General features: G+C 41.2%; 1 protein-coding gene across 2 annotated transcripts in view; it reads left to right on the top strand.

Annotated features, from left to right (window-relative positions):
* ERCC6L (ERCC excision repair 6 like, spindle assembly checkpoint helicase) overlaps window positions 1-10,650 on the top strand; it is a 52,607-nt gene extending 41,957 nt beyond the window's left edge. For both annotated transcript variants that reach the window (XM_012435613.2, XM_012435612.3), the window contains one exon: window positions 6,279-10,650. In XM_012435613.2, the coding sequence (XP_012291036.2) occupies window positions 6,279-9,975 (3,697 nt within the window). In that variant the 3' untranslated portion in view covers window positions 9,976-10,650. The remainder of the gene's footprint in view (window positions 1-6,278) is intronic.
* Window positions 10,651-16,049: the final 5,399 nt, after the last annotated feature.

Raw genomic sequence — 16,049 nt, forward strand, 5'->3', positions numbered from 1 at the left:
TGCCTTCAAATTGAGAGGTAGCAGTCTATTGGCAAAGCTGTCTTTTTAGTCTCCCTTTTTGACCCACCACCTAGATTCTGTTATTAACATTTTACTATACTTGCTTTATCACACACCTATTCTTACCACATACATATTCTATCCATCCTTTTTTTTTGAAGGATACATTTCAAAGTAAATTGCAGACATCAGGATACTTCCCCCTAAATACTTCAGCATATAAACTATTAAGTGGATTTCAATATTTGTTTAGTTTTTTTCTTTTAAAGTAAAATTTTCATAGAAATGCACACATCTTAAGTATACATTTGGTGAATTTTGACAAATGCATACACCTGTGTAACCCAAACCCCTATCAGGGTATAGAATACTATTATCACTCCAGAAAGTTCCCTCACGCCCTTTCCCAGGCAATTTCCACCTCCACAGGCAACCACTGTCTTGATATTTTCTACCATATGTTAGTTTTGCCTATTTTAGAACTTCATATAAGTGAATTTACACTGTTTCTACTCTTTTATGCCTGGCTTTTCCTCAGCATGTTTTTGAGATTCATACATGTAGTAGTTTTTTCTTTTCTATTATTGAGTCCATTGTATGAATATACCACAGATTGTTTCTTTTTTGTTTTTGTTTTATTTTGTTTGTTTGTTTCTTTGAGTCGTAGTCTCACTCTTTCATCCAGGCTGGAGTGCAGTGGTACCATTTGGCTCACTGAAAACTCTGCCTCCCGGGTTCAAGTAGTTCTCCTGCCTCAAACTCCCAAGTAGCTAGGATTACAGGCACCCATCACCACGTCCGGCTAATTTCTGTATTTTTAGTAGAGATGGGATTCTACCATGATGGCCAGGCTGATCTCGAACTTCTGACCTCAAGTGATCCGCCGGCCTTGGCCTCTGAAAGTGCTAGGATTACAGGCGTGAGCCACTGCGCCTGGCCTAAATTATTATTATTATTATTATTATTATTTGAGACAGAGTCTCGCTCTGTCACCCAGGCTGGAGAGCATTGGTGTGATCTCAGCGCAACTTCTGCCTCCTAGGTTCAAGCGATTCTCCTGCCTCTGCCTCATTACAAGTGGCTGCCACCATGCCCGGCTAATTTTTGTATTTTTAGTAGAGATAGGTTTCGCCATGTTGGCCAAGCTGGTCTTGAACTCCTGATTTCAGGTGATCCGACCACCTCGATCTCCCAAAGTGCTGGGGTTGTTTTCAGTTTTTGGCTATTATGAGTAAATCAACAGTGTTTGTTTTCTTGACTCTTAAATGCCTGTCTTATGGCGCTAAGCAGGGAAAAGCTAATTATTAAATATTGCTTGACTGAAATGTGAACCATATTCTCCCCTAACTTATCTCAGAAATCACTACTATTTAATAATATTAAGTTTGTGTTTATATGTAATTTTTTTTTTTTGAGACAGAGTCTCGATCTGTCACCAGGCTGAAGTGCAGTGGTGCAATCTTGGCTCACTGCAATCTCCACCTCCCGTGTTCAAGCGATTCTCCTGCCTCAGCCTCCCGTATATGTGATTTTAAAATGACCCCACTTTGATTAAAATGACCATCCCTGAAAGTGAAGCCAAAAGGAAGGAATCCTCGTAGCCCACTCTGCCATGACTTGGACTTTAAATGGACCTGTTTTCAATACTGATATTCAGGTCACCTGCAGTTTTTATGTCATCCAAATGTTTTATGTTTTATTGATTTTGATGGAGAATCAAAAGACTCTGTTGTGTCTAAAGTATATACATGCACCTTGACAAGGAGACTGGACATAGAGACATGTCAGGGAGCTTATACTCCAGGAGCTGGATCAGTATAGGGAAACTGGGTTCTTGTTGAGAGGACAACAATAACCCCACTCACATGCACTGAGATTAGCAGGTCTAGACTCCTCCACCACTATATGGGCCTAGTGGCTGGTGGCCAGATTAAAAACAAAGAGCATTTCTGGTTGCTTTGCATATGAAGAAAACGAAGTTTTTTGAGTCAGGGTCTTCGCATTCAGTTTTCTGTCTCTTCACATTCTTTTTTTTTTTTTTAACAGGGTCTGGCTCCGTAGCCCAGGCTGGAGTGCAGTGGGAACACGATCATAGCTCACTGCAACCCCTGCCTTCCAGGCTCAAGCCATCCTCCCACAGTAGCTGGGTCTATAGGTTCATGCCACCACAGCCTCCCCAGTAGCTGAGTCTATGGGCACATACCACCACACCTGGCTGATTTTTTTCTATTTTTTGTAGAGACAGGGGTTTCACTATGTTGCCCAGGCTGGTCTCAAACTCCTGGGCTCAAGCAATCTGCCCGCCTCAGCCTCTCAAAGTACTAGGATTAGTGGCTTGAGCCACTGCACCTGGCTGTGTCTTCACATTCTAAAATAACTCTGTAGGGAATGTTCCAGAGGGCCCTCCACAGCAAGCAAAATCAAGTGTGTGTCTTCTGCAACTTAAGCTTATGTGCCTTTTCAGCTGCTCATTTGCAAACACTGTGTTAAGTTTAGCTGAGCTTAGCTGTTTGGGGCGTAGGTATAATAGTATGGCCTATTGGTTTCTCCAGATAGAAAAACTTTTGAGCATCTGAACTGGCGGACCCTCTGTGGAAAAGAAAGATTTCTGAAGGTATCAGCCAGTTCCAAAGTGAGGTGGGTTAGATGATGAGAGGTGAATTGGCTATGATCAAGGAAGATGTTTGCATCTGGGGAAACAGCTTTGGGGCAGAGATGATTTTATTTTTTATTGATTTTTTTTGAGATGGAGTCTTTCTCTGTTGCACAGGTTGGAGTGCAGTGGTATGATCTTAGCTCACTCCAAGCTCTGCCTTGTGAGTGATTTTCGTGCCTCAGCCTCCCGAGTAGCTGGGATCAGGCGCCTGCCACCATGCCCAGCTAATTTTTTGTATTTTTAGTAGAGACAGGGTTTTACCACGTTGTCCAGGCTAGTCCCAAACTCCTGACCTCAGGTGATCCGCCCACCTTTGCCTCTCAAAGTGCTGGGCTTACAGGCATGAGCCACTATGGCCAGCCACAGAGATAATTTTAAATTGCCACTTGGGTAGGGCTTCTTATGGAGAAGACCTTTAGGTGCGGTTATGACCTAGGGAGTTAGCAACTGGGCAGTTCTGCCAATAAAGGGATAGCTTTGCAGGTAATAGGACTTTATAGCCCAAGTTTAATTGTTGTATCCCCTTTCTCCAGGAGTTGTTTGTATATAATATTTCTTTTGTTTTGTTTTTGAAATGGGTCTTGCTCTGTCACCTGGCTGGAGTGTAGTGATGCAATCATGGCTCACTGCAGCCTCAACCTCCCACTCTGAAGTGAACCTCTTACCTCAGCCCCCCGAATAGCTGGGACTGACCACAGGCATGCACCAGTGATATGGTTTGGTTATGGCCCCACCCAAAATTTCATCTTGAATTGTAATCCAAATTGTAATCCTCACATGCTGGGGGAGAGACCTGGTGGGAGGCGATTAGATGTCCTTTTAAACAATCCTTAAAGAGAACTATACTCTAGTCATATAATTTCAGATATAATCATTTAAACATAAAAATTGTTGCTTTATTGTCCCTTCCTATGGAATTAAAAACTGACATTTCCCCCCATACTCTAGCACTATTCTTCTCCTTGTCTCTTGCTTGAGGGGTGTGGTTCTTTGTCCTGAACTGGTTATTCTTCCCTGTCCTCTTGGCTCCGAAGCAGACCTGGCTTCTCCCCAGCTATCTTCAAGGAAAATACGGGAGCAATTCTGAAAAAATATTTGAGCCCATGAAATGTTAGCTAAGTTCTCCAGATCATTAAGGATCTTGTGTGCTATAGATGGATAAATCATTACATTAGCAATAAAAAGGACATTTTTCCCCTCCGAGCCCTGAAAAATGAAAGTGATTAGAAGCTAAGTGGCTAAATCAAACTGCATTATAAAAAGCATTCTTGTCTTGCAAATAATCAGATATCCAGAGCAGTGCTATAAAAAGCATTTATTTTTCTCCCTGCTTCCATTGTAGGGAAAGAATACCATCCTAGGTCCAACTTAATTGGTGGAATCGACTGAGGGGAGAGGAAGAGCTGAGATGCAGTTGTTAGATAGACCTGCTAACTAGGGTGAACCAGGGACTGGGGAAGGCAGCTTGGCTCACAGCAGCGGTTTAACCCAGCCAAAAAGCAGTGATGTCCAAGGAATACTGTAAACTCTGGTTGTGGTTCAGGCAGAGGCTGACAAATGGGGGTTCCAGAGGGTGGGTAGAGCACCCCAATAAGAATTTTAGGCTGGTGCTAACAAGTCTAGGCAGACACTTGCCATTTATAAGACAGTTGCCATTTATAAGGATGGTGTGTGTGATTAGTGGGGACTCTGGCCCAGAGCTAGGGATCAGGGGCAGCACTTTAGTGTCTGGGGGAGAGGCCTGGCTAGAGTTACACAGAACCCCAGGCAGGTTTCATAGGAGTTTCAGGATACTGGGTAAGTTACCAGTTCAGGAACTTGGAAATAGTCTAATAATTTTAAAATGTTATTTTCTCCTTCAAGCTGTAGAACATAGATCAAGACCACTTTCCAAAGCAGCTCTGAACCATTAATATTCCCACCAGTAGTGGGAGTTTTTCACACCTTGCCAACACTTGGTATTTTCCCACTTGTTTGTTATAGCCATCCTAATGGGAAGTGGTATCTCACTGTGGTTTTGGTTTGCATTTCCCTGATAACTAATGATGTTGAGCATCTTTTCATGTGTTTATTGCCCATCTGTTTATCTTTTTTTCCATTTTTTTTTTAAGAGACAGAGTCTCACTATTGTTCACGCTAGTCTTAAACACCTGACCTCAAGCGATCCTCCTGCTTTGGCCTCCCAAAGTGCTGGGATTACAGGCATGAGCCACCACACCCGGCCCTGTATATCTTTTTTCCCCCTCTGGTTGCTTGTGTGTTTGGCATCATATTTAAGATATTGCCAAATCCAAGTAATGAAGATTTTCACACCTATATTTTTTCCTAAGTTTTGTAGTTTTAGCCCTTAGATTTAGGTCTTTGATCCATTTTGAGTTAATTTTTGTATATGGTATGAGTAGGGGTCCAATTTCATTCTTTTGCACATGGATATTCAGTTGAAAAGACTTCTTTCTCTAGTGAATTGTTTTAGCATCCTTACTGAAATTAATTGACCATACACCACTGAAGAATTTTAAGCAGAGGAGTGACATGATTTCTTTTACGCTTTAAGACAGTATTGCTGCCTGCTATATAGAGAGTGTATTGGAGAGGGCAAGAGTTTATGTAGGGAGACCAGTAAGTAGGAAACTGCAGTTATCCAGGCCAGAGATGATGGTGACTTGGACCACAGTAGTGGTAGTAGAGATGGAAAGAAGGTTGTTATAACTTGGGAAGTAAAGTTAGTAGGACTTGGGACTGCCTGGCCTGAGGGTGGGGCATAAAAAAAAGGAAAGGACAAGGATGACTCATATTTAGGTTGGGGTCAAGGATTCTCTTCAGATTTGAAGTTTGGGTGGCTAAGCAGATGGTAGTGTTATTTACTACCACACAAATGGAGAAGCATGTTTTCAGAGGAGAAATAATGAGTTTAGTTGGGATGAATTGAATTTGACTTCAACGGGAGATGTCCAGAAGGCAGTTGAATGGGTCTACAGTAGAACTTGAGGGACAGCTCTGGGTTGGAGAGAGCGATTTGGGAGTCATGAGCACATAGGTGGGAGTGGAAGCTCTGGGAAAACTTGAGGAGAGACTAAAAAGAGTGAGAAGAGGTCCTAGGACTGAGTCCTCTGGTAGAAAGAACACAGAAGAAATGGTCAGTGAAGAGGAGGAAAACCAGAAGGAATCTGTAGGAATCTGGTGAAAGGAGGGAATTTTAAGAGGGGAAAGCAGTGATCAGTAGTGTTAAATGCATCAGTGTTCCAGTAAAATAAGGCCAGAGAAGTTCCCATGTTTCCATGTCCCTACACATAGAGGATTGTTTGTTTTATAAAAAAATCACTTCAGACTTCTTATGGGTGCCAACTTTAACAAACTACTGTGGAACCAATAACCTTTGCACATTAATTTTCCACAACTAGTGTCTGAAGGTGTTGCTGGCAGCATCTGGTGGATATTTGTGTCTCAAGTGACGCCAGCTTTCACTGGCATCTTCTGTGCTAATCTTTCCCATCCTGAATTGAGGATATTAAAAGTCCAACTGCAGTTTGGATTCCAAAATGAACTCTAAAGCGTTCTTAGACTGAATGTTCAATGTTTCCTTTGTTTTCTTTTTTATTTTATTTTATTATTTATTTTATAGATATGTGAAAGAGGCCAAAGAAGCAGCTAAGAATGGAGATCTGGAAGAAGCATTTAAACTTTTCAATTTGGCAAAGGACATTTTTCCCAATGAAAAGGTGCTGAGCAGAATCCAAAAAATACAGGAAGCCTTGGAGGCGTTGGCAGAACAGGGAGATGATGAATTTACAGATGTGTGCAGCTCCGGCCTGCTGCTTTATCGAGAACTGCACGACCAACTCTTTGAGCACCAGAAGGAAGGCGTAGCTTTCCTCTATAGCCTGTATAGGGATGGAAGAAAAGGTGGTATTTTGGCTGATGATATGGGATTAGGGAAGACTGTTCAAATAATTGCTTTCCTTTCTGGTATGTTTGATGCTTCACTTGTGAATCATGTGCTGCTGATCATGCCAACCAATCTTATTAACACATGGTTAAAAGAATTTGTTAAGTGGACTCCAGGAATGAGAGTCAAAACCTTTCATGGTCCTAGCAAGGATGAACGAACCAGAAACCTCAATCGGATTCAGCAAAGGAATGGTGTCATTATCACTACATACCAAATGTTAATCAATAACTGGCAACAACTTTCAAGCTTTAGGGGCCAAGAGTTTCTGTGGGACTATGTCATCCTTGATGAAGCACATAAAATAAAAACCTCATCTACTAAGTCAGCAATATGTGCTCGTGCTGTTCCTGCAAGTAATCGCCTCCTCCTCACAGGAACCCCAATCCAGAATAATTTACGAGAACTATGGTCCCTATTTGATTTTGCTTGTCAAGGATCCCTGCTGGGAACATTAAAAACTTTTAAAATGGAGTATGAAAATCCTATTACTAGAGCAAGAGAGAAGGATGCTACCCCAGGGGAAAAAGCCTTGGGATTTAAAATATCTGAAAACTTAATGGCAATCATAAAACCCTATTTTCTCAGGAGGACTAAAGAAGAAGTACAGAAGAAAACAAGCAACCCAGACGTCAAACTTAATGAAAAGAATCCAGATGTTGATGCCATTTATGAAATGCCTTCCCTTTCCAGGAAAAATGATTTAATTATTTGGATACGACTTGTGCCTTTACAAGAAGAAATATACAGGAAATTTGTGTCTTTAGATCATATCAAGGAATTGCTAATGGAGACGCGCTCACCTTTGGCTGAGCTAGGTGTCTTAAAGAAGCTGTGTGATCATCCTAGGCTGCTGTCTGCACGGGCTTGTGGTTTGCTAAATCTCGGGACTGTCACATTCTCTGCTCAAGATGGAAATGAAGGGGAAGATTCCTCAGACATGGACCATATTGATCAAATAACTGATGACACATTGATGGAAGAATCTGGAAAAATGATATTCCTAATGGGCCTACTTAAGAGGCTGCGAGATGAGGGACATCAAACTCTGGTGTTTTCTCAGTCGAGGCAAATTCTAAACATCATCGAACACCTCTTAAAGAATAGGCACTTTAAGACACTGCGAATCGATGGGACAATTACTCATCTTTTGGAACGAGAAAAAAGAATTAACTTGTTCCAGCAAAATAAAGATTACTCTGTTTTTCTGCTTACCACTCAAGTAGGTGGTGTCGGTTTAACATTAACTGCAGCAACTAGAGTGGTCATTTTTGACCCTAGCTGGAATCCTGCAACCGACGCTCAAGCTGTGGATAGAGTTTACAGAATTGGACAAAAAGAAAATGTTGTGGTTTATAGGCTAATCACTTGTGGGACTGTAGAGGAAAAAATATACAGAAGACAGGTTTTCAAGGACTCATTAATAAGACAAACTACTGGTGAAAAAAAGAACCCTTTCCGATATTTTAGTAAACAAGAATTAAGAGAACTCTTTACAATCGAAGATCTTCAGAACTCTGTAACCCAGCTGCAGCTTCAGTCTTTGCATGCTGCTCAGAGAAAATCTGATACAAAACTAGATGAACATATTGCCTACCTGCAGTCTTTGGGGATAGCTGGAATCTCTGACCATGATTTGATGTACACATGTGATCTATCTATTAAAGAAGAGTTTGATGTGGTAGAAGAATCTCACTATATCGAACAAAGGGTTCAGAAAGCTCAATTCCTTGTTGAATTTGAGTCTCAAAATAAAGAGTTCCTGATGGAACAACAAAGAAATAGAAATGAGGGGGCCTGGCTAAGAGAACCTGTATTTCCTTCTTCAACAAAGAAGAAATGCCCTAAATTGAATAAACCACAGCCTCAGCCTTCACCTCTTATAAGTACTCATTATACTCAGGAAGAAGATATCAGTTCCAAAATGGCAAGTGTAGTTATTGATGATCTGACCGAAGAGGGTGAGAAACAAGATTTTTCCAGTATAAAGATGAATGTTACCACCTTGCAAGATGGTAGGCACCCATGTGAAAGTACATGTAGTGCTGACTCTATAGCTACTTTACCCAAGGGGTTTGGAAGTGTAGAAGAACTTTTTACGAACTCTTCATTGGGAATGGAAAAAAGCTTTGCAACTAAAAATGAAGCTCTACAAAAAGAGACATTGCAAGAGGGGCCTAAGCAGGAGGCACTGCAAGAGGATCCTCTGGGAAGTTTTAATTATTTACCTAGCAAATCAACCAAAGCTGATCTTGGGCCAAATCTAGATCAACTAAAGGATGATGAGATTTTACATCATTGCAATCCTTGGCCCATTATTTCCATAACAAATGAAAGTCAAAATGCAGAATCAAATGTATCCATTATTGAAATAGCTGATGACTTTTCAGCATCCCATAGTGTAGTGCAGGATGCTCAAGCAAATGAGGCCAAGTTGAAAGAGGAACCTTCAGCATCTTCACCACAGTATGCATGTGATTTCAATCTTTTCTTGGAAGACTCAGCAGACAACAGACATAATCTTTCCAGTCAGTCTTCAGAGCATGTTGAAAAAGGAAATAGCTTGTGTGGCTCTGCAGCTAATTCCAGAGCAGGGTTTGTGCATAGCAAAACATGTCTCAGTTGGGAGTTTTCTGAGAAAGATGATGAACCAGAAGAAGTAGTAGTTAAAGCAAAAATCAGAAGTAAAGCTGGAAGGATTGTTTCAGATGGTGAAGATGAAGATGATTCTTTTAAAGATACCTCAAACACAAACCCATTCAACACATCTCTCTTTCAGTTCTCATGTGTGAAAAAATTTGATGCTTCAACTCCCAAAAATGACATCAGTCCACCGGGAAGGTTCTTTTCATCTCAAATACCCAGTAGTGTAAATAAGTCTATGAACTCGAGAAGATCTCTGTCTTCTAGGAGGTCTCTTATTAATATGGTTTTAGACCACGTGGAGGATATGGAAGAAAGACTTGACGACAGCAGTGAAGCAAAGGGTGCCGAAGATTATCCAGAAGAAGGGGCAGAGGAAAGCAGTGGCGAAGCCTCTGAATGTATAGAAGAGGATCCTTCCGGAGAAACACAGTCTTCAGAAAACAAGTCCAGCTGGTCAATGATGTCTAAGTCTAGTGCTGTAGCTCAAGAGACCTCTCTTGGTTCCCCCGAGCCCTTGTCTGGTGAACAGTTGGTTGGTTCTCCCCAGGATAAGGCGGCAGAGGCTGCGAATGACTATGAGACTCTTGTAAAGCGTGGAAAAGAACTGAAAGAGTGTGGAAAACTCCAGGAGGCCCTAAACTGTTTAGTTAAAGCGCTTGACATAAAAAGTGCAGATCCTGAAGTTATGCTCTTGACTTTAAGTTTGTATAAACAACTTAACACTTAAGAATGTAATCTGTTTATTGTATTTTAAAGTGAAATAATATGAGGGAATTTTTGTTTCCATAATCGGATTATTTGGGAACATGAAGCATTCAGGGTTAAGGCAAGAAAGATCTCAGAAAGCAACTTCTGCCCTGCAACTCCCCCCACTCCATAGTCTGGTATTCTGAGCACTAGCTTAATTTTCTTCACTTGAATATTATATTTTAGGCATATTCTGTAAACTTAACTGTGTTGTTTCTTGGAAAGTTTTGTAAAATTATTTTGGCCATTCATAATTTTACTCTGAAAGTGATCATCTTTGTATGTAACAGTTCAGATAAGAGAATTAAAGTTACTTTTCTCGTGTTTTCCATCCACTTTCTTTCACTGAGATGATACTGGCAGAAGCTTGTCATTAGCATTCCAGATCTTAAGAGATGCTTGTGAACATGCTGTTTAATGCTTTCAGCTTAATATAGATTGGTGTCCCTAATCCAAAAATCCAAAATGGGAAACCTGAATGCTGACATGATGCCACAAGTGGAAAGTTCCATACCTGATGTCATGTGACATGTCACAGTCAAAATGCAGGTGTATAACACAGTTTACTCAGCATCCCCAAAGGGAAAGAGACCCTGTCAGCCCCCTTCAACTACTATATATCCTTTCCACACAGACCCAGATTCTTCCATGCAAGCCTGCCTACAAAGGATAATGAAATGGCTCAACATACACAAACTTTGTTTCATGCACAAAATCATTAAAAATAATTGTATAAAATTACCTTCAGACTATGTATATAACGTGAATATGAAACATAAATGGATTTCATGTTTAGACTTGGGTCCCATCCCCAAAATATCTCATTATGTGTATGCAAATACTCCCAAATCCAGAACACTTCTGGTCCTCAGCATTTTGGATAAAGGGTACTAAACTGGAACAGCAGAAAGCTGAGATAGGTACCTGGTGCTAGGATTCTTGATCACTGGTAGCTTGCCCTAGAGTCACTGCTGACCATTTAGCCATTCTTCATGCACCATTAACTGCGTTCTCCTTTTCTCCACACCAAGTATCTCGTCTATTCTGACACATGCTATCACAGTTTATCTTTGGATTGTAGACTGAAAAGGAGTTACCTTGCAGAAACGTAAAGTGCAGTATAGCACGCTGGACTCTGTCACCAGAGAAGTGGACTATCCTTGATGAGGTACTCTGTATTGAGCACTCTACACAGGTTTCTCATTTCAGCCTTACCATAATCCTTTGAGGTGGAGGGAGAGTAGTATTTCCATTTTTCATTTGAGGAAACAAAGGCTTAGTGAGGCCATCACTTCCTCATGTGACGTAGTTGGGGTGAAACCGATTTTTAATCTTGTGTAAATGAATATAATACACTGAACTGTTTTTGCTCAAAACACTTCTGACACCAAATGTGGGAGTTTTCCACATCAAGCAGTTCTCCAATTCAAAACTGAACTGGTGTCCTAGAATTCAGTTTTGACACTACCCAGAGTTAGCATCAGACTCCACAAGTTTAAGGGCTCAGTCCCACCAGACTGCCCTCACTTCAGGCGTCAGTTATAAGTATTCAGTTCCCATGTTACCCACACTTCTGTCTGACTTGGCTACAAATCAGGGGTTCCCATGACCTCACCATCCCACTCCCTGGTTTAATAATTTGCTTGAATAGTTTATAAAACTCAGGAAATGTTTACTTACTATTACCAGATTATTATTAAGAATACAACTCGAACAACCAAATGGAAGAGATGCATAGGGCAAGGTATGGGGGTGGTGCATTAAGCGTCCATGCCCTCTGGGCATACCACCCTCCCAACATTTTGATATGTCAATCCAGGGCTCTCCAAACTATTGTTAGGGTTTATGAGGTTTCCTTAGGGAGGCATGATTGATAAAATAATTGGCCCTGGGTGATTAACTCAATCTTCAGCCCCTCTCCCCTCAACAGAGGTTGCAGTTAGGGCTGAATATTCCCTCTAATCATGCCTTCTTTCTGGTGACCAGCCCCCATCCTGAAGCTACTGGGGGCCTCCAGCCACAAGCTATCTCATTAGCACACAAAAGATAACCAATTGAGATTTCAAGGCTTTCAGGAGCTATATGCCAGGAACCAGGGACAAAGACCAAATATTTATTTTTATTATATCCCATACATATAAAAGTTACTTGTAAATTATACGTGTATACACTAATAATCTCATGTGTATTATAAGAGATTACAGAAGTTCAAAAGAGATAAGCTGAATTTCAGGTTATTTATAGATGGAACAAAATTTTGCTCTTACTGAAAGCAATTATTCATATTTTAGGGTAATGTGATTGAATATCATTTTTGAAATATTGGTATAACTGTGTGATTCAGCAATTCAGTCTGCATCTAAGTTCAGCTTACCATTTCCGTGCTTCCCACTGTGATAAAGGTGAAGGGAGTGGCTGTGCCCTACATCTTTGTTTTTCATCTCCCTTGTACCACACACATAAATGTTTGTTAAAATTCAGCTAACATCTGTCAGAAGACTTTTCTATACAGTGAAAAAAAAAATTCAGCTAATAAATTTCTTTCTTCCCTGATGTAGAAAACAAAAAACCCACACAATTTATTTGCCTGCAAGGAGGTTTTAGTGGCCTATATCCATTTGATTGGAACAGTGAAGCGTTAAGTCCTCGGTGTAGTTCTTACTGAAAATAGCAATGCTTTTTCTGTTCAAGTGTGTGTGTGCTATGACAAATTCTGTTTGGGGGAAAAAATACATACTCATGTTTGAAATACTATTCAAACAGTATCCATGGCAGGGATTTTTAACCTGGAGTTCATGGGTAGAAGTGAGTTGTCTGTGAATTTGGATGGGAAAAGAAGTTTTATCTTTTATCTCACTATCTCGTAGCTGAAATAATAGCATTTCCTTTCATCATGAATGTGAAGCAGAAAAATAGGATCTGGAGGCAGGGGATTTAAGGCCGATTCACACTTCAGCTACGACAGGAAATATCCTCTCCATAGGGCGTAGGCCTAGTAAATGACTTTGTAACTTCACTTTATCCTCTCCATTTACATAGGGCGCACCCCAGGTAACCAATGGAATCCTCTAGGGGGTATTTAAACTCCCCGAAATTCTCTAATGGGGCCTTTTGAGCACCTATGCCTGGCTAATTTTTGTATTTTTGGTAGAGACAGGGTTTCACTATGTTTCTCAGGCTTGTCTCGAACTTCTGAGCTCAGGCAATTCACCTGTCTCAGCCTCCCAAAGAGCTGGGATGGATTACAAGCATGAGCCACTGCGCCCAGCCACAATTTTAAAACTTTTGATTTAGCTGTGTACCTCATAAAGAAAAACAAAAACAAAACAGAAAAAAAACTTTTGATTATTTCAGCATAATGTCTTTTGTAACCCTATGTATTTTACTTTATGCATTTAAAGTCAGCATTTTTTCTTTTTTGAGACTGGGTCTCACTCTTGTCACCCAGGCTGGAGTGCAGTGGTGAGATCACGGCTCACTGCAGCCTTAACTCCTGGGCTCAAGCAACCTTCCTGCCTCAGCCTTCCTCCTGAATAGCAGACACTACAGGCACATACAATGCCCAGCTAATTAAAAAAAATTTTTTTAGACAGGGTCTCACTGTGTTGCCCAGGCTGGTCTTGACCTTCTGGCTTCAACTGATCTGCCCTACTAAGCCTCCCAAAGTGCTGGAATTTCAGGTTTGAGCCACCACATCCAGCCTAAAACAAACATTTTGAAAACGGATCCATAGACTGGGGCAAACTGCCAAAGGCTACATGGCACAAAAGAAAGGTTAAGACCCCTGATCTCAGGGTGTGAGGCAAAAAGTTTCTTACCCTCCTGTCCTAGAGTTCTGGATTCCCATTCCCAGAGATAAGTCTATGATGTACAAGCTCAAGTACATATGTGTATATATTTATGTTGCTACCCAAATGATTGTGTACACTATTCTGTACCTTATTTTAAATTTTAACACAACTGCATGATATTCTGTTGAAGGATATACCATAATTTATCATCATCTATTGTTGGTGTTCAGTTTGTTTTTAAATAATGCTGTAAGAAATATCCTTGTATCTTTTATACATATGATTATAGGATACATTCCTAGAAATGGAGTTGCTGGGTCAAAGGGCTTATTTATAAATTTGACAAGTATTGCCAAACTATTCTCCATAGAGGATATAATTGCATTTCTACCATTAATGAATGGATGAATGTCTGTTTCCCCATACCCTTACCAAACAACGTTAAACATTTTGAACTTTACCAATCTGACACATAAAAAGAGGGAACTTGTATCTTATTTTGATTTTAATTTGCAATTATTTTACTATGAAGGATGTTTGTTTTGTAAACAGTGAACTTAAAGAGATATAGTCTTAAAGCAGAATTAAATGCATATGCTATAATGTATATAAATCTGTATAAATCCTTAATTTTTTTCATTTGCCAACTTTTTTTTTTTTTTGAGACAGAGTTTTGCTCTGTCACCCAGGCTGGAGTACAGCGGTGCAATCTCGACTCACTGCAACCTCTGCCTCCCAAGTTCAAACAATGCTCCTGCCTCAGCCTCCTGAGTAGTTGGGACTACAGGCACGCACCACCAAGCCCGGCTAATTTTTGTATTTTTAGTAGAGATGGGGTTTCACCATGATGGCCAGGCTGGTCTTGAAATCCTGGCCTTAATCCACCCACCTTGGCCTCCCAAAGTGCTGGGATTACAGGCATCAGCCATGCTGCCCAGCCCATTTACCAACTCTTTCAGAATCTTAGTTGTAAATCAAAAGCTAACTTCCCAAAGGTTCGCTTGGTGTCAGAGGTCCATTCCTGCCTTACTTTCTCACAGGTTACCTATAACTGCTCTCTCCATACCACAGAATTTAGTTTGGTTTTTCTAGTCCACCTTTCAGCACTCTGGGTTCTTTCCTTTGTGGTGACATCTATGCAACAGGTATTCACTTAGTATCCTGGGCAAGCCAATGTCCCAAGCAAAGGACTCAGCTCGGTAGTGTCTCATGCTTATATCGCTTTTCAGAATTTACTGCCCTTATTTGGACAAATTGTTTTTATTAATTGATTAATTTATTTTGGGATGGAGTCTCTGTCACCCAGGCTGGAGTGCAGTGACGCCATCTCAGCTCACTGCAGCATCTACCTCCTGAGTTCAAGCAATTCTCGTTCCTCAGCCTCCCAAGTAGTTGGGACTACAGGCGTGTGCCACCATGCCTGGCTAATTTTTGTATTTTCAGCAGAGACAGGGTTTTTACCATGTTGGCCAGGCTGATCTTAAACTCCTGATCTCAAGTGATCTGTGTGCATCAGCCTCCCAAAGTGTTGGGACTGCAGGCGTGAGCCACTGCGCCCAGCCTAGAGACATTGTTTTTAATATAGTTTTCAAAGTACACATAGGCCGGGTGCAGTGACACTTGCCTGTAGTCCCACCTGCTAGGGAGGGTGAGACAGGAGGGTCACTTGAGCCCAGGAGTTTGAGGCCAGCCTCAGCAATGTAATAAGACCCCATGTCAATGTATCATTTAAAACAAAATCAACCAATCAATAACATGTAGTTTCAGCTTTAAACTTTTTTTTTAGACATGGGCAACTCACTGTGTTGCCCAGGCTGGAGTGCAGTGGATATCCAAAGGTGCAATCCCACTATTAATCAGCACAGGAGTTTTGACCTGCTCAGTTTCCATTCCTGGGCCAGTTTACCCCTTTTTAAACAACCTGGTGGTTTTTCACTCCCAGGAGGGTACCATGTTTTTCTTTCTTTTTTTTAAGAGGCAGGGTCTTTGTCACCCAGGCTGAAGTCTGAGGTGCAGTGGGCATGGTCATAACTCACTGCAGCCTCAAATTCTGAGGCTTAAGTGATCCTCCCATCTTGACCTCCTAAAATGCTGGGATTATAGGCATGAGCCACTGTGCCCGGATGAAGTCACCCACCATACTGATGCTGAACTTAGTGCTGATACCCGACTGGCAAAGGACACTACAGCCCAGAACTCCTGGGCTCAAGTGATCCTCCTGCCTCAGCCTCCCAAGGAGCTAGGACTACAGGCGCATACCATT

This window comes from Aotus nancymaae, unplaced genomic scaffold (genome assembly GCF_030222135.1).
Source record: "Aotus nancymaae isolate 86718 unplaced genomic scaffold, 86718_ANA_hifiasm-v0.15.2.pri h1tg000081l, whole genome shotgun sequence".
Lineage (NCBI taxonomy): Eukaryota > Metazoa > Chordata > Mammalia > Primates > Aotidae > Aotus > Aotus nancymaae.